Source organism: Giraffa tippelskirchi, chromosome 6, assembly GCF_054371585.1.
Source record: "Giraffa tippelskirchi isolate mGirTip1 chromosome 6, T2T-mGirTip1v1.2.pri, whole genome shotgun sequence".
Classification (NCBI taxonomy): Eukaryota; Metazoa; Chordata; class Mammalia; order Artiodactyla; family Giraffidae; genus Giraffa; species Giraffa tippelskirchi.
The window spans coordinates 116,495,909-116,523,857 of record NC_137280.1 but is presented as its reverse complement, the minus strand read 5'-3'; the positions used below and the strand labels follow the sequence as shown (position 1 = coordinate 116,523,857).

General features: G+C 54.3%; 2 protein-coding genes and 1 long non-coding RNA gene across 14 annotated transcripts; 1 reads left to right on the top strand and 2 right to left on the bottom strand.

The window, feature by feature from the left end:
• Window positions 1–96: 96 nt before the first annotated feature.
• On the top strand, window positions 97–11,649 carry LOC145510625 (uncharacterized). Its single transcript, XR_014057147.1, has 3 exons — window positions 97–257; window positions 6,116–6,281; window positions 10,921–11,649. It is a non-coding gene; the product is annotated as an uncharacterized LOC145510625 (long non-coding RNA).
• Window positions 11,650–13,262: 1,613 nt separating this feature from the next.
• On the bottom strand, window positions 13,263–18,940 carry GZMM (granzyme M). Its single transcript, XM_081502300.1, has 5 exons — window positions 18,841–18,940; window positions 15,283–15,442; window positions 14,394–14,529; window positions 13,944–14,207; window positions 13,263–13,539 (listed from the first exon to the last, which is right to left on the bottom strand). The coding sequence occupies exons 1-5, from the start codon at window positions 18,878–18,880 to the stop codon at window positions 13,345–13,347; spliced, it is 795 nt and encodes a 264-aa protein (XP_081358426.1). The 5' UTR covers window positions 18,881–18,940; the 3' UTR covers window positions 13,263–13,344.
• Window positions 18,941–20,648: 1,708 nt separating this feature from the next.
• Window positions 20,649–27,949, bottom strand: CDC34 (cell division cycle 34, ubiquitin conjugating enzyme). Of its 12 annotated transcripts, none has more exons than XM_081502287.1 (6): window positions 27,569–27,949; window positions 24,860–24,946; window positions 24,669–24,766; window positions 23,833–23,967; window positions 22,753–22,869; window positions 20,649–22,183 (listed from the first exon to the last, which is right to left on the bottom strand). In XM_081502287.1, the coding sequence occupies exons 1-6, from the start codon at window positions 27,743–27,745 to the stop codon at window positions 21,976–21,978; spliced, it is 822 nt and encodes a 273-aa protein (XP_081358413.1). In that variant the 5' UTR covers window positions 27,746–27,949; the 3' UTR covers window positions 20,649–21,975. The 12 variants fall into 12 exon arrangements, with proteins under 12 accessions (XP_081358413.1, XP_081358419.1, XP_081358421.1 ...); XM_081502293.1 differs by having other exon boundaries at window positions 22,753–22,825; XM_081502295.1 differs by having other exon boundaries at window positions 23,833–23,911.

Below are 27,949 nucleotides of genomic sequence, written 5' to 3'. Positions count from 1 at the left end.
GCCCGGGCCGACTAGGTCTACGGAAGTCGAGTGGGCGGAGCCGTATGATCACCCGGGTGAGCCACGCTCTGAGTCCAGGGGCGTGGTTACGTTGCTAAGAAACGAGGCGGGGCCTGGGAGGCTGGGGCGGGAGTCGCGCCTCTTTCTGGCTTGATTTACGCTCCAAGTGGTTAAAATGCTCAATTTCTGTGTACTTTACCCCAGTGCAAAAAAACTAAAAAAGCAGCGACGGAGGCGATGGGGATCCCTGTGAACAGGTAGGCTGTGGCCTCTGGGGTGAGATTGCCAGATTTAGCAAATACAAATAGCCCGACAGCAGTTACGTTTGAATTCCAGGTAAAAGGATGAATAATTTCGTAGTGTAAGTGTTCAGTGCAGTCTTAGCACACTGCTTTGCAAGGAAAGTATCATCATTTGTCCGAATCGAACGTAACTGGTCGTCCTGTATTTGGCTGGACTGCATACCCTGAAGTGCCCGTGTTTTACGACAAATACTTTGAAAAATGACAAAAAAATTAAAAAAAAAAAACAAAACAGGGTATATAGTATATAGTCTTTGTGACCTTGGATTAGGTAATGGTTTCTTATGAATGTCACCAAAAGCACAAGCAAAAACAACAAAAAATCAGATAAATTGGAGTTCATCAAAATTAAAAACTTTGGGGGACTTTCCTGGTGGTCCAGTGGTTAACATTCTGTGCATGGGCTCTGGGGCACGCGGGCTTCAGTAGTTGCAGCTCTTGGGCTCTAGAGCATAGACTCAGTAGTTGTGGTGCATGGGTTTAGTTGCCCCGAGGCATGTGGGATCGTCCAGTATCAGGGATCAGGGATCAAACCCGTTTCTCCTGCATTGGCAGGTAGATTCTTTACCACTGAGCCACATCAGGAAAGCCCTTAAAAACTTTTCTGTTTCAAAGAAGAAAGTGAAAAGACAATCCACCTGATGGAAGGAAATACTGGTAAAGCATGTACATGATAAGGGATTTGTACGTAGAATACATAAAGAACACTTAAAATTCAACTTTTTTTTTAACTCAACTTCTTAAAAAGTTTAAAAGAAGACAAATAACCCAATTACAAAATAGAGTATCTGAAAACACATCTTTCCAAAGAAGACACCTAAATAGACAACATAAGCACATGAGAAAGTGCTCAGGGGCGGACAAGTGGAAACCACGGTGAGACACCACTTCACACCCACTGTGAGGTCAGAAAATAACGAGATAAGGAAAGTGGAGCTCTGTGCAGGGCTGATGAGGAGGTGGAACGAACTGGGCTTCCACTCCTCAAAAGGTTAAATGAAGTGATAACTTAACCCAGCAATGCCAGTCCTAGGTGTGTGCCCAAGAGAACTGAAAACTCAGGTCCACACAGAAACTTCCACTGCAATGTTCACAGCACAATAGCAAAAAGTGCAACAGCCCAGAGCCCAGATGCCCATCAGTCGGTGAATGGATTAAAAAATATGGTCCCTTCACACACGAGAACATCACTCAGCCCTGAAAAGGAGAAAAGCCCTCACACTCGCTACCATGTGGATGGACCCTGAGAACACAATGCTCGGTGAGAGAAGCAGACACAGAAGGTCACACAGGGTGTGATGCCACTGATGGGAAACGTCCAGAACAGGCCGATCCACAGACAGAGAGAGCAGGTTCCTGGTTGTCAGGGGCTGGGGGAGGAGACGGGAAGTGACTGCTGATGGGGATGGGGCTTCCTTGTGGAGTGATGGATTGTTTTGGAATTAATTGCCGTGAAGTGTGCTCAACTCTGAATGTACCAAAACCCTTTACGCTCAAATGGGTGAATTGTATGGTAAGTGAATCATCTCAATTAAAAAATGGGGTGATGTGGATCAGGAGGCCTCTTGGAGGTGATGATGTTGGAGGTGACCCATGAATGAGGAGGGGGCAGCAGCCACAGAAGGGCTGAGCTGTGAGTCTCGGGGCAGCCTTGTTGGGGGGTAATGGGGGGCAGCTGGCTGGGACCGACGGAGGTAGGGGGTCAGCTGACAGAGCCTGGGCTGGAAGGGTGTGGTAGAGGAGCCTGGACTTGCTGATATGGAGTCGGTGAGGGAGGGGAGGCGAGGACCCTTCCTGCAGCCAGCAGGGCTGGGGCCTGGGGCTGGCAGGCTCAGCGAGGCTGCAGAGAGTGGGATGGAGACGGACGTGCTGGATGAGGGAGGCAGGCTGCCAGCTGGCCTCAAAGCACCTCCGGGCCCCAACAAAACCCTGGGCCCCCTGCCCACCCAGAGCGGGGCTGAGGAGATCTCTGGGCTGCCAGGAAGGCTCTGTTTGTGTCAATTGAACAAAGCAGTGCCTCCCTGCAGGCCTGGCTGTCCTGCACCCACTGGACTCCCTCTCTGCCAGTTCAGGATGGTGGTCCCTGTCCCCTTCTGCTTCCAAGAAGAGTTTTTTCAGGATCACCCTGGCAAAGGTGGCCAGATTTAGCAAATAAAAACAGAGGACTCTGAGTTACACTGGAATTTCAGATCTTCCAAAAATCACTAATTATTCAGTATAAGTATATCCCACGCACTGTCTGGTTTGTACTTATACTAAAAATGATCTGTTGTCTGTCAGAAGTTCAGATTTCACTGCAGCCCTGTATTCCATGGGCCCTTCATGATGCTGGACCTCGGCAGCTGTAAGGGCAGAGAGCAGTAGCCGGAGACCTAACTGCTGGACCACAGGGGCCAGCAGTGAGAGGCTGGGTTCTGAGTCCTTGCCTGCCTGGCCAGGACACAGAAGGTAAAGAGTAAAGTCCAAAGTTTATTGAAAATAAAAGTCCATGCAGAAGGATCCAGGGGCAAATTCAGAGAGAGAGTCACTCCTTTGGGAAGTATTTAATTCCTTTATGAGTAGTGTTAGTCTCTCAGTCGTGTCCAGCTCTTTGCGACCCCATGGAATGTAGCCCACCAGACTCCTCTATCATGGGATTTCCCTGGGAAGAATACTGGAGTGGGTTGCTATTTCCTCCTCCATGGGATCTTTCTGACCCAGGGATTGAACCTGGGTCTCCTGCATTGCAGGCGGATTCTTTACTGACTGAGTCAGGGAAGGGTGCAGTTTTCCAAGTCTTTGTCTTCTTTTTGGCCAATTGTATTGTTTTGACCCCCTGCCTAATTTGCCTCTGGACCCTCCTCTGGGTGCACAGGCACCCCTCAGTTAAGATGGTCTCATAGAAGAGGCTTATGGGAGGGGGTAGCAGGACTCTAATACTTTGGCCACCTGATGCGAAGAGATGACTCTTTGGAAAAGACCCTGAAGCTGGGAAAGATTGAGGGGAAAAGGAGTACAGGACAGCAGAGGATGAGATGGTTAGATAGCATCACCAACTCAATGGACACGAACTTGAGCAAACTCCGAAAGATAGTAAAGGACAGGGAAGCCTGGCATGCTGCATGGGGTTGCAAAGAGTTGGACACGACTTAGCAACTGAACAACAAACTACTTATTATGGGCTGGCATCCCTTACCTTTCTGACCCCATGAAGGTTTTGCCCATGTCTAGTGACTCCTTTGCCCCAAGGATGGGAAGTGTGTGACCTCCCGATCTTTTATTAATAACAGAGCCTAGTCCCAATCTGTTCCTGCCATAAAAATGCCCAATGTCTGGTTATTTACCCTATTCCTGTGGCTGTTTTTTTTTTTTATTATTATTATTACTTTTGGCTTCACTGGATCATCATCGCTGCTTGGGCTTTCTCTAGTTGTGTCGAGAAGGGGCTACTCTCTAGTTGTGGTGCACGAGCTTCTCATTGCAGTTGCTTTTATTGTGGAGCATGGGCTCTAGAGCACATGGGCTTCAATAGTTGTAGTGCATGGGCTTAGTCACTCTGAGGTATGTGGGATCTTCCCAGACCAGGGATTGAACCCCTGTCTCCTGCATTGGCAGGCAGATTCTTTACCACTGAGTCACCAGGGAAGCCCTCCGTTAGTTGGTTTTTATGGAAAGGAGTCCGTCATGAATATCTTGTCCTGGAGTCTGTTAGTCTCCTGCTTCAGGAAATGTAATCAGGGGGCTGGTGACGCATGGATTCCTGGAGCTCATCTCCTCCACCCGTGAGGTGTCTCAACCCGTGAGGTGTGAACAGGAGGCCAGCTGTAAATACCTAGCTTGAGGCCCGTCTGTCTCCTGCCTCACTCTGACCCCATCTGTCAAAGCGGCTGGTCTAGTCACCCTCTGTAACTAACTCCCCTGGTCACTCTGTGCCCTCGTGGGCGCCCCGTGCTCCTCCCTGGCCATGCGTGCAGGCAGGGCCAGGCAGCCTGGCCTGGGCTTGCTGCCACACTCTGGTCGGCACTCAGCTGGTGCCCCTAACTGGCCAAGGGAGGGTTAGATCCTCCCTGGATCCCCATCCTTCCCTGGCCTCTGGAGGCCTGAGGATGCCCTGGGAGGGGCCCAGAGACCCACAAACAGAAGGACAAGGGGAGCAGCCCCCCACCTCTGCTGTGTGCACAGACAGGCCTCTGCTGCCTTCAGCCAGACAGAGAGAAGCTAGTGCCAAACCCCGCCCTGGGGCCTGGCCCTACTGACCCTCGGGCCTCATAGCCCTCACCTCCCCCTCGGCTTGGCTCCAGCCTCGCTGGCCCCGCTCCCGCCCTGAGCTCTGCCTGGGCAGTGTCTGCTGCCGCCAGGCATGCCTTCCCAGGTCACTGCCTGGCTCCTTCCCACGTCTCCCTGGCCGCTCCCAGAGTTCTGGCCCTGGGCCTCACACTTGGGAACCCAGCCTCTGTCCAGTTTGCTTTGTTTGCAGTTTGGTTTGTTTGCTTTCTACTTTTTCCTACAAGACCTTTCAAACTCACAGATAAGGGGAGAGAAAGCAGGGCGAGTTATCATTTATCACACCCATCTCTCTGTGGCTAGGATGGTCCAGCTTAAGGATTTATCTGCATTTTTCTGTGAGGATGGGGTTTGAAATCCAACCCTCCCCCTGCTGTGACTGGCTAGGGTGTGGATTTTATCCTCAGGGCACTTGGGAGCCCTGGGAGGGATCTAAGTGAGGGAGGGACATCTCCTGCTGTTAGACTGATCTGGGGCTCTGGTAGGGGGGCAGGGTATGGGCAGGTTGGGAGTGGATTTTAGGGAGGACAGGATGGTGCAGTGGGTTCAGTGGTTACTTCCAGACCTGAGAATGGGGCCTTATTTGAAAAACATATTTGCGGATGTAACTATTAATTAAATGTCTTCACATAAGGTCATTCTGGGTTAGAGTGGCCCTGAATCCAATGACCAGTGTCCTTGAGGAGACAGAAGAAGGGCTTCCCCGGGAGTCTAGTGGATAAGAGTCCGCCTGCCAATAAGGAGACACGGGTTCGATCCCTGGTCTGGGAAGATTCCACATACCTCAGAGCAACTAAGCCCATGTGCCACAGCTACTGAAGCCCATGTGCCTAGAGCCTGTGCTCCGCAGCAAGAGAAGCCACCACAACCAGAGAGTAGCCCCTACTCGACGCAACTAGAGAAAGCCTGTGTAAAGCAGCGAAGACCCAGTGAGGCCAAAAATAAAAATAAATAAATAAATCTTAAAAAAAAAAAAGAGGAAAGGCCATGTGAAGATGGAGGGACAGGCTGGGGTGATGTGGCCACAAGCCCAGGATGCCTGGAGCCCCCAGGAGCTGGAAGAGGCAGAAAGGACCCTCCCAAGAGCATGGTTTCTGCTGTGTGAGTGGCCTAGTTGGTCGTGCTTTGTCTGAGCAGCTCCAGGAGCTGGTACAGGAGGTCCGGTGGTTGATCCCTTTAGCGCTGGGGTTGACTGAAGTGCGCCGTGGGCTGCCCAGTTTGGGAGCCTGGAGTCCTGGCCCTAGACATGCCCCGCAAGCCAGCCTGGCTCTGGCTTTAAGGTCAGTGTATGGGAGGGGAGGGAGACACGCCAGGGAGGGGTTTACAGGCACTGCTGCCCTCTCACCTCTGTCCTCCCTGGAAAAGTGACAGAGGGTAACCCCAAACGAACCCAGGGTTGTGATGGGGTGGCCCGGGGCTAGTGATCTTTCCTAGGGGACAAGTCCCACGGGTGAAGCAGGACAAAGCAGAAATGAAAGCCTCTGAGAGTGAAAGTGGGTCCAGCCTCCCTAGCCGAGATCGCAGGTAATTCAGACTCTTTCCCTGCACAGTCGTGACTTGCCCTGTCCTGACCACCTGGGAGGCTGTTGTCAACTAAAGGCCTCCCCAGGCCGCGAGGGGGCCGAGCTTCAAGGTGTGCTGGTGTTTCCAGGTTTCCTCGGTCTGTTTGCTGGTATCTGTCATCCTGAAATAAGAAGAGGAGTCTTTGTTTCTCAGGTTTGTTTTGAGACGCCCTCAAACGGCAGAGGAGTCCAGGGACAGCAATCCCCCCCACCCCCCAGCTACCTGGATTCCCAGTCAAGACTTTGGCCACGTTAGCCTCCTCCACCCCTGCTTCTGTCTCTCCCTCCCTGTCTCTCTATCTCTGTCTCCCCTGTCTCTCCATCTCTCCCTGTCTCTCTGTCTCTTTATCTCTCTTTGGCTATCTCTCCATTTCTGTGTCTCTATCTCTCTGTCTCTCCCTCCCTGTCTCCTGTCTCTTTACTCTCTTTTTTTGTCTGTCCCCCCATCTCTCTGTCTCTGTGTCTCTCACATTTTCCCTGCAGAACCATTTCGGAGTAAGGACAGGCACCAGCTTCACCCTAGGGACAGAGCAGGGGGCTGGGGTCCACAGGCCCCTCTGAGGTCAGTGTGGGATCCTGCCTGCAGTCTAGTCCCCCAAAGACTGACCTCAGCCTTCCTTCACGGCAGTTTTTCCCAGGTCCAGGGCCAGCCGGGGCCTGACTGTGTCTAGCTGCCCTGTTGCCATCTGGGCCCAGGTTCTGGGACAGATACAGGTGCTGCTCCAAGGGCCTGCTGTGGGGCTTGTTTCAGGAAACTCTTTCTCTGCAAGGTCCCTCTCCCCACCCCAGCTGTCCAGCTGAGAACAGAGCCCCTAGTCTAGCCCTCTGCCCACCTGGCGGTGGTGCCCTCAGTCCCCCAGCGCCTCCCACTGCAGATGCCTCACCCCCTTTCCCAACCCTTGAACCCCCTGGGCTCTCATCACCGAGGGTGGGGTGGGGCCCAGCTGGACGGGAAGGAACCTCTGTGGAGACAGATAAACTTCCTCCCACCACGGTGCTGGGCTTCCAAACACCACCCGCCTCCACTGATCTCCGTCCTGCTGGAGTCACCCCAGGTCCCTGCCCAGGATGGCGGAGATCCCTAAAACCACAGCTCCTGGTGGCCCTGTTGGGGGTGCGGTGCTGAGATTCCTCTGTCAACTACAAAATGTAGTCACCACCTGAAAATAGAGAGTTGTGTTATTTTATTTGGTGGAAATGTTAGGACTTCAAGCCGGGGAGGCAGGGTCTCAGGTAGCACGGAGGAGGCCAGGGAAGGAGTCAGGATTATAGGAGTTTGCCACCATGGGGGCAGGCAGTCAGAACTTCAAAGGATTACTGCTAATTAAGGAAAACCAGATACCTCAAGGAATTTAACGCTCTTCTCCATATGAGAAGATGCAAGAGTCTGGGATTATTGACGTTATTCCTTTCATATGCATCTCAGCTACCTGGGGGCAGCATCCTGTCCTTTTGATTTCTCACACGCCCCTCCTGCAGCTCCTCAGGAGCCAAAGGGGCTGGCGGCATCTCCTGGATCTGAGTCGCAGGCCTTGTTTCCCTTTTGGGAACCTCATTCACATTTGGAGGTCCGAAATCGCTGAGGGATATTACATCCTTGGTTGTTGATGCCGCAGACAGAGCAGCCATGGACCCACAACAGCCAAGGGTACAGGGACAGCCCACGTGCCCATTGATGGATAAATGGACAAATACCACGTGGTCCCTCCACACCCTGGAGCATCCCTCAGCCCTGAAAAAAGAGAGAAGCCCTGACACTTGCTACCATGTGGACGGACCCTGAGAACACGATGCTCAGTGAGAGAAGCAGACACAGAAGGACACTCAGGGTGTGATTCCACTGATGGGAAACATCCAGTACAGGCAGGGACCATGCACAGGGCCATTCGTGTCGACCCAGGAGGTGGGAATGTCGCTGTTCTCTTCAGGGGCTTCAGCTTTTCTGCAGGCTAGAGAATGCACACAGGAAAGGCTGGTGCGTCCCATGGGCTCAGGCTCTTGGCCCTCTCCCTCTGCAGGTGGGCAAGCACGGCATTCATCTTGCAAAGTCCCAAACCTTTGAAGACAATTGACATCCATCCATCCATATTGGGGCTCCCCCACCCTACTGCTGATATGGGGGGTCACCCTCTGTGGGATGTCCTGGGTGTTGCAGGGTGTGGAGCCACACCACCTGCTCAATGCTGGATTTCCAAGTCCTGGGGACCACAGATGTCTCTGGGGCAGAATCACCCCCAGTGAGACCCCCTGGTCTATGGGAGAGAACAGATGTCAGGGGGGGTGCATGATGGAACCCCCATGGAATGGCATGAATGGCCCACTTCTCCATCCGCCCCACACTTGGCCAGGTGGGAGCACTGCCACATTCAGTGTTGAGGGGAGGATTGGACACAGCCCAGAAGCCTTGGGGGGGTACAGCAGACAGGACGCACCTCAGGGATGGGAACCCGGAGGTAGGAACCTTACTGGGGTGGGGGCTTGGGGGATCCTGTTGTGTTGACCTGGGCGCCGAGTACGTGGTTATTTGGGATATCCAAAATAACCTGGGATATTTGTCAAGCACCCAGTGATCCTCCAATGCCCAGAGGACACTATCATGCAGTTTTAATTCAGTTCCGACCCTCTCTGCCTGGAGTCAGTGCAGAACCTACAGCTTAAGGGCTCAGCCCACAGCCCTGTCCCCTCATATACCAGTCCCGAGTCCCCTGTGACCCCTGAACTTCTGACCGACCAACTAACTGTGTGTCATGGTTCCTGCCACCCCTCTCCCTGGGTCTGACCAATTTGTTATAGCAAACAAGTGGGACCTAATTAAACTTAAAAGCTTTTGTACAGCAAAGGAAGCTATCAACAAAACAAAAAGAGAGCCCACAGGATGGGAGAAAATATTTGCAGATGAAGTGACCCACAGGGATTAATCTCCAAAATATACAAACAGCTCATGGAGCTCAGTATCAAAAAAAGAAAAAAAAACGCAATCGAAAAAACAAGCAGAAAAAAAAAAAAAAAAAGAAAAAACAAGCAGAAGACCTAAACAGACATTTCTCCAAGGAAGACAGACAGATGGCCAACAGGTACATGAAAAGATGCTCAACATTACTAATTATCAGAGAAATGTAAGTCAAAACTACAGTGAAATATCACCCCACACCAGTCAGAATGACCATTGTTAAAACGTCTACGAATTACAAATGCTGGAGAGGGTGCGGAGAAAAGGGAACCCTTTGTCCCAGAGTTTTAGGCACAAAGGGCTTCTAGCCTGGTCCCTCCTGTCCTGGACGTGAACTCAGGTGGTTGAAAGAGGGTTAGGAGGGTTTTAGGAGACCTGTGCCAGGACAGGATTTCCCAGTTTGGTTTGTGGAAAGTCACCAGCTGTTGTGACCTGGGTGTGTTCTGTACATAGGTGACACCTCCATAAACAGTTAAAGGTTAACAAGGCACTTGCCCCTGCAGACCCATCAATCTTGGGTTGGGTTATCCAGTCCTGAGAGAAACATCAGAGAAAATATAACTCCATGGAGGGATGCTCTCCAAAACCCCTGACCTGTGCCCCCACTCCCGACTGCCCAGGCCATTGAAAGAGGCACAGCCCAGGGGGATCCCAGAGAGGCCTGAACATCACAGGGGACCCTGAAAAGTCCTGGGGCCAAGAGGATGTCAGGGAACCCAAGGAGAGGTGAATAAACTATGGGCTTCGGTTGATAATAACATATCAAGATTGGTTCATTAATTGTGACCGCTTCCCCGGGGGCTCAGATGGTAAAGAATCTGCCTGCCAATGCAGGAGGCATGAGTTTGATCTGATCCCCGCGTTGCAGGAAGGGGGACCCCTTCCAGGGCCCGAAACTGGACTCTTGTCTAACGCTTGGAAATGAATTGTCCAAGGAGACACATGTGCTGACAAAGCAAGAGATTTTATCGGGAAAGAGCACCAGGGTGAAGAGCAGTAGGGTAAGGGAACCCAGGAGGACAGCTCTGCCCTGTGGCTCACAGTCTCGGGTTTTATGGTGATGAGATTAATTTCCAGGTTGTCTTTAGCCAATCATTCTGACTCAGAGCCCTTCCTGGTGGTGCATGCCTTGTTCAGGTGAGATGGATGCCAGAGAGAAGGATTCTGGGAGGTGGTCGGACATGTGTCTCCTTTTGACCTTTCCTGAGCTCTTCTGGTTGGTGGAGGCTTATTAGTTCTGTGTTCCTTACCAGGACCTCTGTCATAAAACAACTCATGCAAATGATTACTATGGTGCCTGGCCAGGGTGGGCAATTTCAATCAGTGTGCTTCCCCTAACACCTGGATCAGGAAGATCCCCTGGAGGAGGAAATGGTAAGCCACTCCAGTATTCTTGCCTGGGAAATTCCATGGATGGAGGAACCTGGTGGGCTACAGTCCATGGGGTCGCAAAGAGTCAGACACGACTGAGCACCAGGCACATCATAATAAGAATCACGTCAACTGAAGAGGAAGGAACACTTGGAGGCTTGGTACTCTCTTCATTGTTTTCTGTAAATATAAAACTGTTCTAGGGACTTCTCTGGTTGTCTAGTGGCTAGACTTTGCGCTCCCAATGCAGGGGACACAGGTTTGATCCCTGATGGGAGAACTGAAATCCTGCATGCTGCGTGGTGTGCCCCTCATCACCCCCCCCCCAAAAAAAACCAGATAACCTTTAGCAATTTAGAAAAGAAAAAAGAGAGTTGAGTAGACTCCTTCCTCCTTCTCCTTTCTGTCCTTCTTTTTCTCTGGCTCTGAAATAAAGACATAAGCATTTCCTAAAGCATCTACCACCTTGCAGGAGGCCTGGAACTTGCAGTGCTCAGAAGACAGGAAATTCTGCTGCATCACCAGAAGAGAAAAGCCATTACCTTCTGATGGGCAAACTCACCTTCTGGGCTGCCTGACCAGCGGCCTTTCCTGCTCAGAACACCCTTGATGAGCACAGAAGGCGCCGCCAGAGACAGTTGCTGCCTGGGAAAAATGTTTCGCTGGAGGATAAGGGATGATTCTCTCTCCTGAGCGGCCTTTTGTCCCTTTAACTTCCTGCCCATGTGCTGTAATAGCTACACAAAATCTCGATGCGAGATAAGCCTGCGAGAAGTGAGGGATCTTCTGGGGTCAATGGTGTGGATTCCACAGGGCTTGGGTTGCTCATGTGCATGTATTGCTGTCAGAGCAGCAAACCCTTGATCGAGATTTGTGCATTTCCCTGTGTGGGAGGGAGGGAGGGAGAGATGGGCCTGAGTAAGTCCTGCGACCCAGCCTTGCCCCCACAAGGCAGCCTCCTCGGGGAGACTTCCACCTACATGAGACGCACCAGCAACAAAGCCAAATGGACAGATGGACAGTGGAGGAAGAAGCAAGCACTTCAGCTGCTCCTGAGAGAACCCGCGTGGCGGGAGTGGGGTAGGGATAGGGTTGGGGGGCTGGGGGGGGGCAGGCACCTAGGTGTTTGGTGTGCGGTTATTTCAGCTTGGCTGTTTGTTTGAGCGTTTTCATAATTAAAGCAGAAGATTCTGCCAGAAAATAGTTTTCTCACACTGTTCCACACAGAGTCCGTCACCACACGGTCCAGCAACTTCTCTCTGCCTCATCAGAGCACACTCAGGAGAACTAAAAACACATCCACACATGCCTGGGCACCCATGGCCACAGCAGCCACGGTGGAAACAAGATAGGTGTCCGTGGACAGGTGAGCAGACATACACACACGTGTCCCTCCACACGTGGGGCATCCCTCAGCCCTGAAGACAGAAGCCCTGAAACTTGCTACCATGTGGAGGGACCCTGAGAACACGATGCTCAGTGAGAGAAGCAGACACAGAAGGACACACAGGGTGTGATTCCACTGGTGGGAAACGTCCAGAACAGGCCGATCCATGGATACAGAGAGTGGGTTCCTGGTGGTCAAGGGCTGGGGAGGGGCTGGTGTTGCTTTTGGGGTGATGGAAAGTTCTGGAAGTAGATAGAGGTGCTGGTTGCACAACCCTGGGAATGCACTGAAAACCCCTGAATCACTCACTATTTAAAAGGGTGAGTTGCATGGCATGTGAATTATATCTCAATGAAGACAAACTAAGATCATGGCATCCGGTCCTATCACTTCCTGGCAAATAGATGGGGAAACAAAGGAAATGGTGACAGACTTCATTTTCTTGGGCTCCAAAATCACTGCAGATGGTGACTGCAGTCCTGAAATTAAAAGACACTTGCTCCTTGGAAGAAAAGCTATGACCAACCTAGATAGCCTATTCAAAAGCAGAGACATTACTTTGCTGACAAAGGTCCGTATAGCCAAAGCTGTGGTTTTTCCAGTAGTCATGTATGGATGTGAGAGTTGGACCATAAAGGAAGCTGAGTGCTGAAGTATTGATGCTTTTGAACTGTGGTGCTGGAGAAGACTCTTGAGAGTCCCTTGGACTGCAAGGAGATCAAACCACTCAATCCTAAAGGAAATCAGTCCTGAATATTCATTGGAAGGACTGATGCCAGAGCTGAAGCTCCAATACTTTGGCCACCTGATGCAAAGAACTGACTCATTGGAAAAGACCCTGATGCTGGGAAAGATTGAAGGCAGGAGGAGAAGGGGATAACAGAGGATGAGATGGTTGGATGGCATCACTGACTCAGCGGGACATGAGTTTGAGCAAGCTCCAGGAGTTGGTGATGGACAGGGAAGCCTGGTGTACTGCAGTCCATGGGGTTGCAAAGAGTGGGACACAACTGAGTGACTGAACTGAACTGAAAGACAGTGGTGGTGGTTGATGGTTTAGCTGCTAAGTCATGACTGACTCTTGTGACCCCATTGATTGTAGCCCACCAGGCTCTTCTGTCCATGGGATTCTCCAGGCAAGAATACTGGAGTGGGTTATCATGCCCTCCTCCAAGGGATCTTCCCAGCCCAGGAATGGAACCTGGGTCTCCTACATTGCAGGTGAATTCTGAGCCACCAGAGAAGCCCACTAAACACGGAACCAAAGTCAAAAAGAGAAGGAAGGAGATTCGGGGGCCTTTTCCCCGTGTCTCCCTCTGGCCCCCGGCGGCCCCGGGCCTTGGCAGCGGCTGGCCCTCACCTGAAAAGTGCAACCTGTTTTGTAGGTGGCAAATCCGAGGCCCGAGGCCCTCAGGAGGCTCAAGCAGTTTTATTATTATGGTTTATTGGTTCCCTGATACATCCGGGCCTCTGTCTGCCCCGCTGCAGGATGCTCCTTGGAAGACGGAATCAGGGCCACCTCTGGAGGGTCAAGGTGAGGGAGGTGGGCCATTCGTGGCGGAGGACATTCTTGATCCAGGGTGTGTAGGGGGCCACGGCGACAGCCACGGGGGGTTTGAAGATGTCAGTGCAATTCTCGGAGCTGAAGGACAGGATTCCGGCCACTTGGCCTCTTCTGCACACCACCGGCCCGCCTGAGTCCCCCTGTGGAGGCAACAGAGCACCAGTCACCTCCTGATGAAGAGGGCCGGTTGGTTATCCAGTGGGAGGGGATGGGAGACTGATTCCAGGGCAGAGACCCCCATCTCCCTGCTCCCTCCCTTCTTCCACCTCCATTCCTTTCTTGCCTGGTAACTTTCTCTGTGCCTTCTTCCCCTCCAGGGCCTTTGCACATGCTCCATCCATGCCCTGATATTTCTAGGTGCTGGAGTTCAAAGCCTAGCTCTGCCACCCCCTGTGTGACCATGGGCAAGCTGCTTAGTCTCTCTGTGCCTCAGTTTCTGCACTTGAGAAGTGGGTGCCTGCTCCTTCCCAGCTTCAGGACCCCCATGGAAGGGAGGGAGCCAGGTACAGGCTGGCCCTAGTGCCCCCACCCCCAGCACCCGAACCTTGCAGGGGGCCTGGCTCTTGGAGTCAGCTGCCAGGCAGATCATGTGAGTGCTGATGTTGCCATGCCAGAACCGACTGTTGTTGCACATCCTGGTGTCCAGCACACGCAGGTCCAGCTCCTGCAGTGCCCTGGCCAGCTTCCCAGGCTGGTGGGTCAGGCCCCAGCCGGCCACGCTGCACTGGGTGCCTGTGGCCACCGCCTGATGACCTCGGGGCAAGGCCAGGGGCTGGATGGTCCTGCTGGGCTTCACCTTCCCGTCCAGCTATACGGACAGGAAGAGGCAGGTGAGTAGGTGAGGGGACGCTGGGGGAGGAGAACACAGGCGGAGGGGCAGTGGGAAGGGCAGCCTGGGGAGGGACAGTGGGAAGGTGAGTCTGGGGGAGGGGCGATAGGGGAGAGGAGCCACGGGAAGGGGACCTGGAACTACCATTCCTCCCACTGGCAGCACCTTTAGCAGCGCGAGGTCATTCTCCAGATCAGGGGCTGGCTTGTATTTGGGGTGCCGGACCACCTTCCTGATGCCGTAGGTAAGGCTGGGCTCTCCCAGCACATGGAGCCCCAGCACAAGCCTCAGTTGCTGCGTCCTGGGGGCGGCAGGGTCGGGGTGTTGGGGTGCTGCAGGGTGTGTGTGGGGCGGCAGGGCCTGGGTGTGAGCCCTAGCCCTCCCAGGCTCTGGCCCAGGGGCACTCACTGTCCTGCACCCCCTCACCCGGCTTCTTTCTGCAGTCCTTCCCCTTCACCTACCCAGTCTGGTCTTCTCCTTGCCTCCTCCAGGAGGCCTTCCCTGCTCCCGCCTCACCCCAGACTCCTGTCCAGCTGTGCCTGAAGGCTGTCTCCTTTCCATGTTTTCAGTTACTTAAACCAACAGACCCCCTTTGATTACTTCTCCGGGTTTGATCTGAGGTCTTTGATACTGGCCAGTCCAGAGGTAGGACAGCTCTGGGATGGGTTTACCTGGTGGTTTCACAATGACATCATGCACCCAGGTTCCTCTCTGTGTTGGCCCCGCCACCCTCATAGGCTAGCTCTGTCCCTGTGGCCACAGGTGGGAGACACACTCCTGGGTGTCACAAGAGGCCCACCTCTGTCCATTTGGAAGGTGCTTTTCTGTAGCAAATAAGGTGCCCCCAGGAATCCTCACAGCCTAATATCACATACACACACATAAGGTTGCTGTGATGTACTCTTGCCTCAGCAACCACTGCAGAGGGGAAGGGGACCCCCTCACAACACTACAGTTGACTTAAATCTCTCTGGATCCACCTCCTGGTGAGAATGGGGAAACCAGGATAGGTCTAGGGACATCTGGTGTGATGGGGTGGGGCCAGGTCACTCACGGCTGGGTCAGGCAGTGGGCAGCTGTCAACACCCACTTTTGGTTCAGGAGCACCCCGCCACATTGGTGGATGTCAGACTTCTGCAGTGAGACCATGTATGGGCGTGAGTGGGGGACAGCGTCTCGACCCCCGATGATATGGGTCTCAAAGGTGTTGCCTCCTGGGGAGAGGGAGAGAAAAGGCCAGGTTAGGACTGGGTGCCCCACCCCTGCTCTGACACTCTGACTCCAGTTCTGAGGCCCTGGATGGAATGTTCTGGAATTAGACTATGAGGCTGGTTGCACAACTCCAAATGCACTAAAATTCTCTGACTTGTACCTTTTACCTGGGTAAACTGCATAGTATGTGAATGACATCTCCATAAAGCTGCCATAAAAATTGTTCTAAAACTAATCATGGGGACTTCCCAGTGGTAAAGACTCCACCTTCCAATGCAGGGGACGAGGATTTGATCCCACATGCCCCGGGATGTGGCCAGAAATTTTTTGAAAAATTGTGAATTAAAAATGATTGATAAAAAGTGTTTTAATGTAAATTAGCTAAAAAAAAAAATCTGTGATTCCCCATCATGCTTTAATTTTTAAAATCTATTTTTAAAAATTTTGGCCATGCTGCATGGCTTGTGGGATCTTAGCTCCCTGGCTAGGGGTCAAACCCATGCCCCCTGCAGTGGAAACACAGACTCCTAAACCCTGGGCCACTAGAGAAGTCCCTCCTTCATGCTTTAAACATCTGAACTCCTCGCGACCCATAAGACACACCTCAGCTGACCTTGCTTCCTTCTCACTTGCCCCCACCCCCTCCAGCACTCCGGTCTTCCTGCTGTTGATGGATGGATGATGGATGAGGATGGATGGATAACGGATGGATGATGGATGGATGGATGCATGGAAAGGAAGGAAGAAAAGAAGGAAGGGAGAAAGGATGATGGGTGGGTGGTGGGAACCCCTATCCTGCTGGGTCACCAGTTGATCACAGTGAACCTGGCTGGATAACAATCCAGCCAGGCCAGCATGGTGGGATGTCCACCATCCCACCCAGCCTGCATCTCACACTCCCAAGTGCCATTTATGAACAAGTGTATGCAATCTGGGGAGGCAGCCAGCTGGGGCTGAAATTTGAGGTCCGTCCCTCCCAGCGGGGCAATCCTGTGGAGGCTGCCTCGCTCTTGGAGCTGTGGTTTCCTTCTCTGCACTTCCTGGGTGCTACTGGGGAGCAAACAGCCTGCACCTGTCCTACGTGCTGTGAATCCAGCTCCATCAGAGCTCCACGGTCGCCCCTCGAGACAACAACCAGGCGCACATGCGCGACCTCACCCTGGAGAGGCCTGGTGGGATCCACCATGAAGGGGCGAACACAGCGCTCCTCCGTGGTTCCTCCGGAAAATGCATCATCCGAGCCCAGCCTGGGGACGCAGCCCAGGGCCGCGGTCAGAGGACCTGGGGGCGATGGAGATGCTACCAGAGCACAGGGGATCGAGGACAGCAGGACGACTAGGTCCTGCTCACTGAGGACACCGTGCGGACAACTGGAATGAGGTCTGTAGGTGAGCTGAGAATCCACTGGTCCTATGAAAGGATGGCCTTGTTCCCAGCACACACACACATAACCGCCCCCCCCCACAAGCACAGGCTCACACATATGCACACGCACACATATGCACATGCACACACACACATACATGCAAAAGCGTTTAGGGGTGAGCGGCAGTGCATCTGCAGCTCACTCTCAAATGGTTCAGAAAAATAATGATAAACACGTATTTGTATTTTGTATGCACATTAAGAGGTGGGGTAGGTTGGGGGGATGATAAAGCAATGGAGGCAAAATGTTTACCACCAAGGGATTAGGAAGGAGAAAAGGAAAGTTGTCTGCAGGACTCTCCTGACTTCTCTGTAAAAGTGGAAAGAAGTCATAAGGAAAAAAATGGGGTGACTTCCCTGGTGGTCCCGAGGCTAGGACTCTGTACTCCCAATGCAGAGGGCGTGGGTTTAGTCCCTGGTGAGGGAACTAGATCCCACAGGTAGCAACTGAGAATTCACATGTCAAAACTAAAGATCCTGCTTGCTGCAACAAAGATTGATGATCTTGCGTGCCACCAAAGATTCGGTGCAGCCAAAATAAACACATTTTTCTTTTTAATTCAAGAAAGGAAAAGAACCTTACATCTGCCTAGCCTTGCCCTAGCCCTCAGGGCTCACTCAGAAGAAGTCATGACAGCCACATGGAGATGAAACTGACAGACCCTCAGTCACCCAAGCTGTGAAACCATCCCCAACAGCGAGTCCCATCACCTCAGGAAGAAGCCCCGAACTGTTAGCAACCCACTTCACACCTTTTTTTTTAATGGTTGCTTTTTCTTGTTTTCACTTTTTAAAAAACTGATGTATAGTTGATTTATCATGTTGTGTTAGTTTCAGGTGTATAGCAAATATATATATATATTTTATATATATCATTCAGTTTATATATATATACATATACATGTATATTATATATATATTCATCCCTGAGTCGGGAAGATCCCCTGAAGGAGGGCATGGCAATCCACTCCAGGATTCTTGCCTGGAGAATCTCATGGACAGAGGAGCCTGGCAGGCTACAGTCTATGGGGTTGTGAAGAGCTGGACACGACTGAGTGACTAACACTTTCACATTTATATTCTTTTTCAGATTCTTTTTCAATTTTAGGTTATTACAGGATATTGGGTATAGTTCCCTGTGCCAAACAGTAGAACCTTGTTGTATGTTTTATATATAGTTGTGGTTATTTAGTCACTAAGCCACGTCTAACTCTTTGTGACCCCATGAACTATATAGTATATACTATATATATATATATATAGTCCTCCCGGCTCCTCTGTCCATGGGATTTCTCAGGCAAGAATACTGGAGTGGATTGCCAGTTTTTCTCCAGGGGATCTTCCCGACCCAAGGATCAAACCCTCATCTCTTGTGTCTCCGGCATTGGGAGGCAAATTCTTTACCACTGAGCCACCTGGGAAGCCCTTTATATATGGTGGTATCTGTTAATTTCAAACTTCTAATTTATTCCATTTTTTTTTTTTAATTTAAAAAATTTTGGCCATCTCGAATGGCTTGCAGGATCTTATTTCCCTAACCAGGGATCAAACCCATGTTCCCTGCAATGGAAGCCTGAAGTCCCAACCAGCGGACCACCAGGGAAGTCTCCCACCTCATTTTAACTTTTAAAAAAAATATTGTTGGAGGAAAGTGAAGCTCCCTCCCTGCCACCCCCCTTCCTGCTCTGGAGCCTCCTTCCAGAAATATTTCATTGAAGGGGAGCAGGCTCAGAATAGAGACCCCCAGGACGTGGGTGTCCTCGGCCCTTTGCTCTTTGTTTTCCCCACAATCTCTTTTTCGAGGCTGTTTCATGGACAGCCATCTCCTGCTCTGGGGGCCGCCGATGTGTTTTCAGTGAGTCCTGTCTAGGAACAGGGAAATTGTATCCAGTCTCTGTTCCTTCACCCCTGCCCTGCCCCTCGCCCTGGGCCCCGGGCGCTGCAGCTCCAGCCTCAGTGTCCCCACCTCGCTCACCTGCCCACAGGGCTTCCAGGACCACCAGAAGGAGCAGCATCTCGGATGGGGGGCCTCCACGGTTCTGGCCCCGGGCCCCAGCACAGTTCACACCTACCCTTCCTGTGGGGGAGGGAGGTGACGTTCACAGCTCTGGCTGATTCCACATCACCCCCAAGTGTTTCTGAAAGATACGCACTCTTTGGAGACAAAACCCTGTCACCATGATCACACCTGAAAAATTTACAGGAATCCCTATTGACCATCTATTACCCCGTCATGTTCCACCTCCCAGGTCACTTATGGTGTTGTGTGGTTTCAGCGCGTTCATTTCCTTGCCCTGTTGTCTCATTGTGGCAAAATACACACACCATAAATGCAGCATCCTAACTGTATTTAAATGCACAGCTCATGGCATTAGGTACATTGACATTGTCATGGGATCACCCTCACCATCATCTCCAGAACTTCCTCATCTTCCCAAACTGAAGCTCTGTCCTCATGAAACATTGACTCCCCAGCCCCACTCCCAGCCCCTGGCCCCACCAAATACTTCCTGTCTCTGGATCTTACTCCTCTAGGGACCTCCTGTGAGTGGAATCAGTGTGTGTCCTTCTGGATCTGGTTTCTCTGAGTATCATGTTCTCAAGGTTCATCCATGGTGTAGCAGGTGTCAGAATCTTTCTTTTTAAAGGCAGAATAATATTCCAACGTGTGGAGGGACCACATTGTATTTATCCATCTGTGTGTTTATCCCTCCATCTGTCCATGGATATCTGGGGTCTTTTAAATTTTGGCTATTATGAATAAAGATGGTATGAACACTCATTTGTTATGAGCACCCTGGGGCTCCTGCAAGTCTGAGGGTCCTAGCCAGGCTCATCTGGGCCCTCCCTCCTTCAGTCTACCCTTCTCCTTGCAGCCCTCAACACCACGGGACCCAGAGCAGCCAATCAGAGCACACCCTGTATCCTCTGGCCATAGAGATTGGTTATGGGCAGAGGACCAATCTAAACCCTGCACCAGCTCAGTGAAGACAAGGGCCCATGTTTCTTCTGGAACTTTCCAGAAACAGCCTTCATGCTGCTGGACTTGGAAAGATACCAGCCTGAGGGTGGGACCAGGGTGAGAGGCATCTGCCTGAAAATGAGGAAGCTGACCACAGGGAGGAAGCTGACCACATGCTCAGTGCCTGAAACCACATGCATTTACTCTCTCGTGGGGCAAACATCCACATGTGGGCCAGGCCAGTTCCTCTGGAGCTCCAGAGAATCATTTCGTGCCCTTCCAGACTAGAGACACAGATGCTGGGGGTCAGGGCATGGATGTTTTTGGAGCTGCTCTTCTGCTGACTACAGGTTGTGGGGAGACAAGAGTCTGAGCTGGAGCCAGTGCTGTGCCTGAAACCCCTGCCCGCCAGTCATGGAAGTCACACCTGAGTCAGTGTGAATCGGGTTTTCTCTCCTGTGATACTGAAAGGGTCGTGATAAATAAAGATGACCTGACTGAAAAATGGGTCACAGAGGCAGACAGGCTCATCCTGGTACTGGCTCTGCAGCAGGGGTCTACTGTCCACCTCTCCTTCAGTGGCATCTGGCACGCAAGACTCTGGAGCCATTTTCACACAGGAGGGTGTGAGACCAGAGTTAGGTTTAAGAGAAATGGGTATTTAGTGTGCTCACATGTCCGACCTTGTTTAATCCTCCTAATGACCCCAGGAAGCAGGTTTCATTAGTATTTGGGGCTGGGAGAGGGGGTTGTTCATCAGATTTCGCAGGTAAAAAAAACAGGGTAACAGCTTGTATTTGAGTTTCAGATACACAAGTAACTTTTTGGTACAATTAAGTCCCAGACATTACAGTGGGATAAGCTTTATTCCATGTATCCCATTACATGTTTACCTGAAGTCCACAAGGCAGACCCGACGCTGAGATGAGACCCCGGTTAGGATAGGACTCCCAGGCCTTGGTCAGTCATGTGGACCCTGGCCACAAGCCTCACTCTCTGGAGGACAGCCCATGTCCCTTCCATAGCTTCTGGCTCATACTTGTCCTCGCTTGTCCTGTGCAGAGGAGGTGGCGCCAGGTCACTCAGGTGGTGGAAACTGTCCAGACGCCGGGCTCACATTCTCCAGGCCCCGAGGCTCTGGTCACCTCAGTGGTGGAGGGTGAACCCCCAACCCACACGAGCCAAGTGTGAAGCACGGTGAACGCTGAGTCTGGGGCTGTCACTACATGGCAGCGAAAGCCTGGGGGCAGGGGGAAGGGGTCAGGAGCAGAGGGGCTGGACCCGCAGGCCTGAGAGTTACAGCAGGTTGGAGACGCTCCTATAAACGACCAGAAAGTGTTTCTGACTTCTGACACAGAGGCTGTGTTGCAATCACTCAAGTTTTAAAGCTGCAGCTCAAAAGCAGCTAAATGTGGGTGGAGAAATGGGTGTGGCTTTGTTCTAATAAAACTTTATTTACAAAATGGGCAGTGACAAGGCCTTGCTAAGGGCTCTGGGGTCTCCACACCGGCTGGTGGCTCCTACGGCCTGGCGCTGGTGCCTGCTGGGTTCAAAGGACACACAGCCCTAGACACCACTGGCATGGGTGACATTGCCTGGGAGCTGGGGCTCAGTACCTCCAGGGCCTCTCAGCCCAAAATATGCCCCCAGGGCCCTTCCTGCCCAGAGCCCAGGTCCCTGTGGCCCCTTCCCCCAATCAGAGGACCCAACAGGAGGCCCTGGGAGCTTCCAGGCTCAGAGGGGTGGCTGAAGTCTCCTGTTGTGGATTACATGCCCGTCACTAAAGCCTGTGCCCTTGCCTGGGTCCCACCGACCTCGGGGCCAAGGAGGTTGGTCCTCAGGCTTCTCATAAAATTGTTTTATTTAGATTCCAAACAAACCAAAGCAGAGAGAAGAGGTGACCCCGAGTCAATCCGTCCACTCACAAGCCGGGACTCTGAGTCTCTGGCCGGCAGGTGGGGCAGGCAGGCTAGGGTCCCTGAGCAGTGTCTGGCCCACACGGGGCCCAGGGACGCGAGCTCGGTGGCCTCCCTGGAGGCGGAGATGGGGTGGACGGCGCCGGGCCACGCGGCGCCCGGAGGTAGTGGCGGCGGCAGACAGTCGGGCGGCTGAGGTAAAATTTGTAAGTTTATTCGCAGGGATGTAGTGTCAGGACTCCTCGGTGCCTGAGTCATCCTCATCGTCCCCGAAGCAGCTGTCGGCCTCAGCCTCGCCATCCTCGTAGTAGTCGTCATAGAAGAGATCGGAGCCCTCGTCCGGCACTGGGGCCTTGGTCTTCACGCAGTACTCAGCCAGCGTGGTGGGCACCTTCACGCCATCCCGCTCTGCGTCCACCTTGGTCCCCAGGACCTGCTTCCTGCGGAGAGATGCAGGTCAGCCTTGCTGTGGCTGGTGGTCCCAGACTCATGCAGGCACTCCCGTGGAACAGTGCCGGGCACCCAGGGGTGACACCAGATAGCACCAGGGGGTGCCCCAGAGCAGAAGGAGCCAGACCCCTCACAGGACAGCCCATGTGTGCCCCAGGGGTTTCTGCTCACACACAGGTGCACATGCACACACATGTGCACAGAACGGGGTGACCATGGGCTGAGGAAGAGGCGGAGTGCAGGCTCTGAACCAGGAAGACCAGGAAGGTGTCAGCTCATCAGGAGGAGAAACACAGATCCCAGCTGCCGAGGAAGAGGCTGGGTGAAGTGGGAGCAGCCAGGGTGCTGGGCCGGCTGTGGGCAGGTGAGTCGCTCAGCACCGCAGGGGAAGGCCGGCCACAGGGTGGTGCCCCCAGCAGATGCTTGGTACATTCCCGCCAGGCCGGGTCCCAAGTCCTCCCTCTCTGCACTTGAGTATCTTGCCGTCAATGGCATCACGCCTTCTACATGTGCTTCCCCGCTGGGGCTCTGACTGCACCGGCTGCCCCTGGGGTCCCACCTTCTGACGGTGCCGCTGGGCTTTCCCAAGCTCTCGCTGTGAGGTCGTGAGGCTGGCCCACAGGCACGGGTCCCTACGGCTCCACAGACACAGCGACACAGCAGGTGAGTGTGGGTGCTGGTGAGAACAAGGACTCATTTCTCAGGGTAAACGCTGGGGGTGGGGGAAGAGACTAGGTCGTCATGGAAACACGTATCTGACCTACTTGCTTTTCTAAGAGACAAAGAACAGACCAAAAACCTCCTCAGAAGAGACTTATGGAAGAGTTAGGTTTGTCGTGACATAAGTCACAGGTCCCAGAAGAACAAGTGAGAAAGAACAGTGATCACAGACCAGCTCACAGGACACAGCGGACATAACCAGGTGTTAACTCCGGGTGGACACACACACAGGCCCAGGGACATTGCTGGCACCAGCCCGCACGCAGGGGATGTTTTGTATAGACTCTCCTGCCAGGTCTGTACCCTGCTCACAGGGGAGAGAACAGGAGACCAGAGTAATGACAGAGCTCCCCTGGCCAACTGCTGACAGACGCACTGCTTTCATAACCAAGAAAAAATGACTTTCTGTAAATGAAGACCTTTCCTAAACATGCTGACCCCACCTGGCTTTGCTGCCTTTAGAAAACGATTCCAAGTCTCAAAACTGCAGCACCAGCGAGACTCACTTCCGTGAGGTGAGGAAACAGACCACCCTTGCACAGCATGGGCCTGGTCACACGTGGAGAATCCACTCCCTGAGGAGACCCGTGGGGAAAAGCCAAGGGCCAAGTGCACAGGACCATGTCCCAGTGTGCAGGGTCTTCACACAGAGCGGGGGCGGGGTAGGGGTTGGGAATCGCTGCCCTTCTAGTCACAAAACAAGGGAAGGTGGCAAGACCCTGCCGAATCCTGGCAGACAGCAGGGTGTGTTAACTCCACGTGAGGTACACGTCCTCACACCACACACACAAACACACCCCCTGCAACACACACAACATGTCCACATGTGACGGTACATACAGGGATCACACGCTTCATGAGAGAAAACTCCTGGCCTTTCTAGCGGGAGGAAGAGGGCCCAGACCCCTGGGGCGCTCACCGGATGATGTCCGTGTACTCGCGGTCCTTGCCTTTGCTCTCTTTCCACTTCCTGTACATCACAGAGGCGTCCACGTTGGCTGGCGAGAAGGTGTTGGGTTCGTTGAGGAGGGAGATGACGCTCAGGAGGATGGTCCTGCAGGAGCAGGAGTCGGCGTAGGGGAATCCACGGTCTAGGGCACTGCCTGTTTGGGAGCCTCCCACCCTGACCCTGATGCTCATCCTCTGCTGCATGCCTAGCTCCTGGGATAGGACGTGGGGTGGGCAGCCAAGACCAGGACCACCTTTGCTCGGGTGAAGCAGGCCTGTCCCCTCCCCAGGGTGTTCCCGCTGGAGAGTGGTTTCCCCAGGCCACCCACACTCAGACCTGGGCTGGATGAAGGGTGCTGGGCAGGAGGCAGGGTGAGTGTAGCCCCCAGGACAAAGGGGACTGTGTCCCCTGGGGCTCAAGGAAGGAGGGGGGACCCCTGGGGTAGGCAGACAGGATTCCCTGAAAAGTGAAAGTTGTCGTGTCCAACTCTTTGCAACCCCATGGACTATACAGTCCATGGAATTCTCCAGGCCAGAATACTGGAGTGGGTAGCCTTTCCTGTCTCCAGGGGATCTTCCCAACCCAGGGATCGAACCCAGGTGTCCTGCATTGCAGGCAGATTCTTTACCAGCTGAGTCACAAGGGAAGCCCAGGATTCCCTGAGGACATTACCAAAAGTGGGTGTGGCAGTGGGTGGCAAAAGATGGCAGAAAGGCTGGCAGGGACGGGGCGTGTGTGTGCAAGGACAGGAAGCTGCACCCACCCCGTGTCCACATCCCCAGGGCGGGCCCGACTGATGCCCTCACCTGACGTTCTGCGTGGGGTTCCACCGCTCCGAGGGCAGCTCCCCACTCTGGGGGTCATCCACCGGAGGGTGGAGAATAGAGATGCAAACGTCCCCAGTCTGTGAGGTATGAGGGGGCAGGGAAGGGTCAGCACCTACATGGCTCCTGTCCCCACGCCCCTCTACCCCCACAGGGCCCGAGGGCATGCTCACCTCATAGATGTTGGGGTGCCACATCTTGGTCAGGAACCGAAAGGCGGGCGGGGAGTAAGGGTAGTCGATGGGGAACTTGAGGCGCGCCTGGTTGGGGAAGAGCAGGGGGCTGAGTCAGGCCACCCACGGCCACACACAGCGGCTGGCCTGGGACCCGCCTGCCTCCGGCGCCCCTCACGGGCCTGGGGCGTTCGTGGAGTCACCTGAGCCAAGCCGACCCTGGTCCCTGCCTTGTTGCCAGGGGTGTGGGCACCGCTGGGGAGCAGCTCCAGGCCTGTGGTGGGACCAGAGCCCGAGGCTGGCTACCTGAGCGCTGTGCTGGGCGCCCAGCCTCAGTCTCCAGCTCGTGGGGAGGATTAAAATAGATGCGTGTTCACTGGGCAGGCGCTGGGGGCGGAGATGAGTCAGCGAAGGGCTCTCTGCCTGCAGGTGTCAGCCCTGGGGGGCCAGAAGGCAGCCAGGAAGGTCACCGGAAGACAGGGAAGGGCCGCTGAGGGAGACCTGTGCCCCCGGCTCAGCCTGTTTATGCCCCAATCCAGGGACCCTGGCGGTGCTTCAGGCTCTCAAGGCCCCATGAGGCACCTCTGCTATGCCCCCTCTCCTCCTATCTTTGGAGAATCATCCTCCTGGATAGGGGGCGCTGGGGTCAAGGGGGAGGCTCTCTGTTCTGGAGTGAGCCAACCTTGAACTCAGGTCTCAGACCCTGCACCATCATCTCCCGCAAGCCCAGGGCTGGGTTTCTAAGTGATAGCCAGAGCCCAGCTGAGGCCTCTTCTGCCCCAGGCACCCACCAGCTCCCAGAGGTGCCTTCACCACTGTGTCAACTGAGGCGCGGTGGAAAGTAACGTGCCCAGGGGTGCACAGCATGCACCTGTGGAGGGGCTCCCCGACCCGGTCTCTGGGGCACCCCTCAGCACAGCACATGCTTCCTGGGGCCCCTGCAGCTCCGGCTCATAAGGGGGAGCAGGTGAGGCTGGCAGCTGAGAGGGAGGCACTGGGAAACCATGGTGGCCCCCAGGCACTTCTAGCACCCACGTCTTCTCCCCACTGCCCACCCAACCACATTGTGACAGAAGGATCCAAGGGTGGCAGAGCCACCGTGGGTCCTTTGCTGCCTTCCTTAAGGACAGCCTACAGCAGACGGGATCAAGTGGGCCCCCTCTCCAAGCCATCCTTCTCTAGAAAATCAGGCTTATACCAAAACCAGCCCAGAAGGCCCTACCCACAAGCCCATGCAAACAGTAGGCAACAGCCAGGAACCCAGGTTCTTTCTTTTCAGGCCAGAGTCCTGGCCTGGCCTTAGGTAGGACTCCTTATTTCTGCTTTGAGCGGGGCTCTTATCCTCACAGTCAGCTGCTCCCAGAAGCAGACAAAAGGGGCTGTGAGAGGGGGGCTGGTCAAGCCATTTGGTGATCAGCCCCAAATGCGGGCCCCGTGTGGAGAAGATGGACTCCAGATCAGATCTCAGCCTAGGGCTGTCGACCCTCAATCTCCCATCCAACTCTGGCAACCAGAGAACCTCAACCAGGGATCACCCCAGCAGTTCAGCCTGCTCCCTTAAGGCCAATAGCAGGCTCGGCTAAAACGCTAGCCAAAAGTGCAAACACAGACATCTGCCAGGGCAGCACCAGCCTGCCCTGCTCCCGCCTAGGCCTCCCAGCCAGGCTGCTGGGACCTTGGCAGGCAACGACTGGGTGTTCCAGCTGAGTCCAGGACCCATCTCTCTTGCAAGGCAACCCCCTGCCTTGTCCCTCTTGCTTAAGGAGCCAAGTCCTTTGATCTGGGAGGTATCCTCCCAAGGCCACATCTGGATTCACAGCCTGTCCAAGTTTTGGCCTGAGTTCTCATCCACACTGGACTGAGACACAGCCAATCCCAGGCACAACCTATGCCTCACTGCTCCCAACAACGGCTGTTAACAGGGAACTGCTCAGAACTCAATCACCACAGAGGGCCTAGGAGCAGCCCAGAGCAAGCAATTCAGGCCCAAGAAGCTGCCTGATCAGCAGAACAGGAAAAACGCCAGCTAGGCCGCAGAGGAGCCAGAGATTCTGAGGTCGGGCCTGTGTGGGTTCTGCAGTGTGGCTCCCAGGAACAGGGCAGAATGTGGGAGCGAGGGTTGGACGGAACATGATGAAGCCCAGAGGACCTGGCCCACTGCTTTTGGTCAGGGTGGCCGCTTTCCAAGCTGATCCTGGCTGCCAAGCCCATCCAGGCCTTTGTTGGAACCCGAGCAAGTGGCCGAGCCAGCCCCCAGGCGGCGGGCCTCCCTCCCAAGGCCAGTGCTCTTCATAACAGTGTTGGCTGGTCCTGGGGAGGCCTCTTTGTCTGCTCTGGGCAGCAAGTACAGCCGGGAGGAGGGGGCGGGCACCAGGGCCTGGGGGAAGCAAGGGCCACACACCCAAAGAGACAGGAGGGTCTCGGGTCTCCCCACTGAAGGCTTGAAGTGGCCTTAGGGAATATGGCGCTTCTCAGGAACTCTTGGGGCCTGAGGGAAGAGGGGGTGACCGAGGGTCCTCAGCACTCCAGAGGCGACCAGGCAGAGGAGCAAGGGCAGGGGGCCCCGCGAGGAGGGGGAAGAAAGGGACCCCACGAGGAGCAGGAACAGTGGGAGGGGCCCTGCCAGGGGAGTGGGGAGAGGACAGCGGTGGGGGAGGGGCCCCGAGGAGCTGGAGAAGGGGTCGCCGCCCCTCCCACCCCGCCGCTCACCTTGAAGTAGCCGCCCTCGTAGTAGGTGTTGGGGGGTCCGAAGATGGCCACCTCCCAGTTGTACAGGTCGCCTTCGTCCACCAGGGTCACCCGGAAGCCCTCCACCGGCTCCTCCTGCAGCCCCTTGAGCTCCAGCAACAACGCCTTCTGTGAGCTGGGCACCAGCGGCCGGGCCATGGCGGCGGCGGACGGGCCCGGGGCCGGGGGCGCGTGGGGCCGCGGGGCCGCGGGGCCGTGGGACGGGCCGGGGCCGCCTTCGTCCTCTGCGCCGCTGCCGCCGCCGCCGCCACCGCCACCGCCCGGAGGCCCCGGGCGCTCCACTCGCTCTGCGCCGCTGCCTGGCGCTCGCCTCCGCTGCCGCGCCCCGCCCCCGCCGACTGC

Bases quoted from the DNA above. Each gene is read 5' to 3' on its own strand.
- GZMM (XM_081502300.1), bottom strand. From the start codon at position 18,880: ATGCTGCTCCTTCTGGTGGTCCTGGAAGCCCTGTGGGCAG. The intron at 15,443-18,840 runs GTGAGCGAGGTG...CCCTCTCCCCAG, and splicing joins CCTGGAAGCCCTGTGGGCAG to GAGGCAACACCTTTGAGACC. The intron at 14,530-15,282 runs GTGAGTGACCTG...TGCCGCCCCCAG, and splicing joins GCCCACTGCCTGACCCAGCC to GACGCAGCAACTGAGGCTTG.
- CDC34 (XM_081502286.1), bottom strand. From the start codon at position 27,745: ATGGCCCGGCCGCTGGTGCCCAGCTCACAGAAGGCGTTGTTGCTGGAG. The intron at 24,947-27,568 runs GTGAGCGGCGGG...TTCCCCAACCAG, and splicing joins ACGAGGGCGGCTACTTCAAG to GCGCGCCTCAAGTTCCCCAT. The intron at 23,968-24,668 runs GTGAGGGCATCA...CTGCTCCTGCAG, and splicing joins AACCCCACGCAGAACGTCAG to GACCATCCTCCTGAGCGTCA.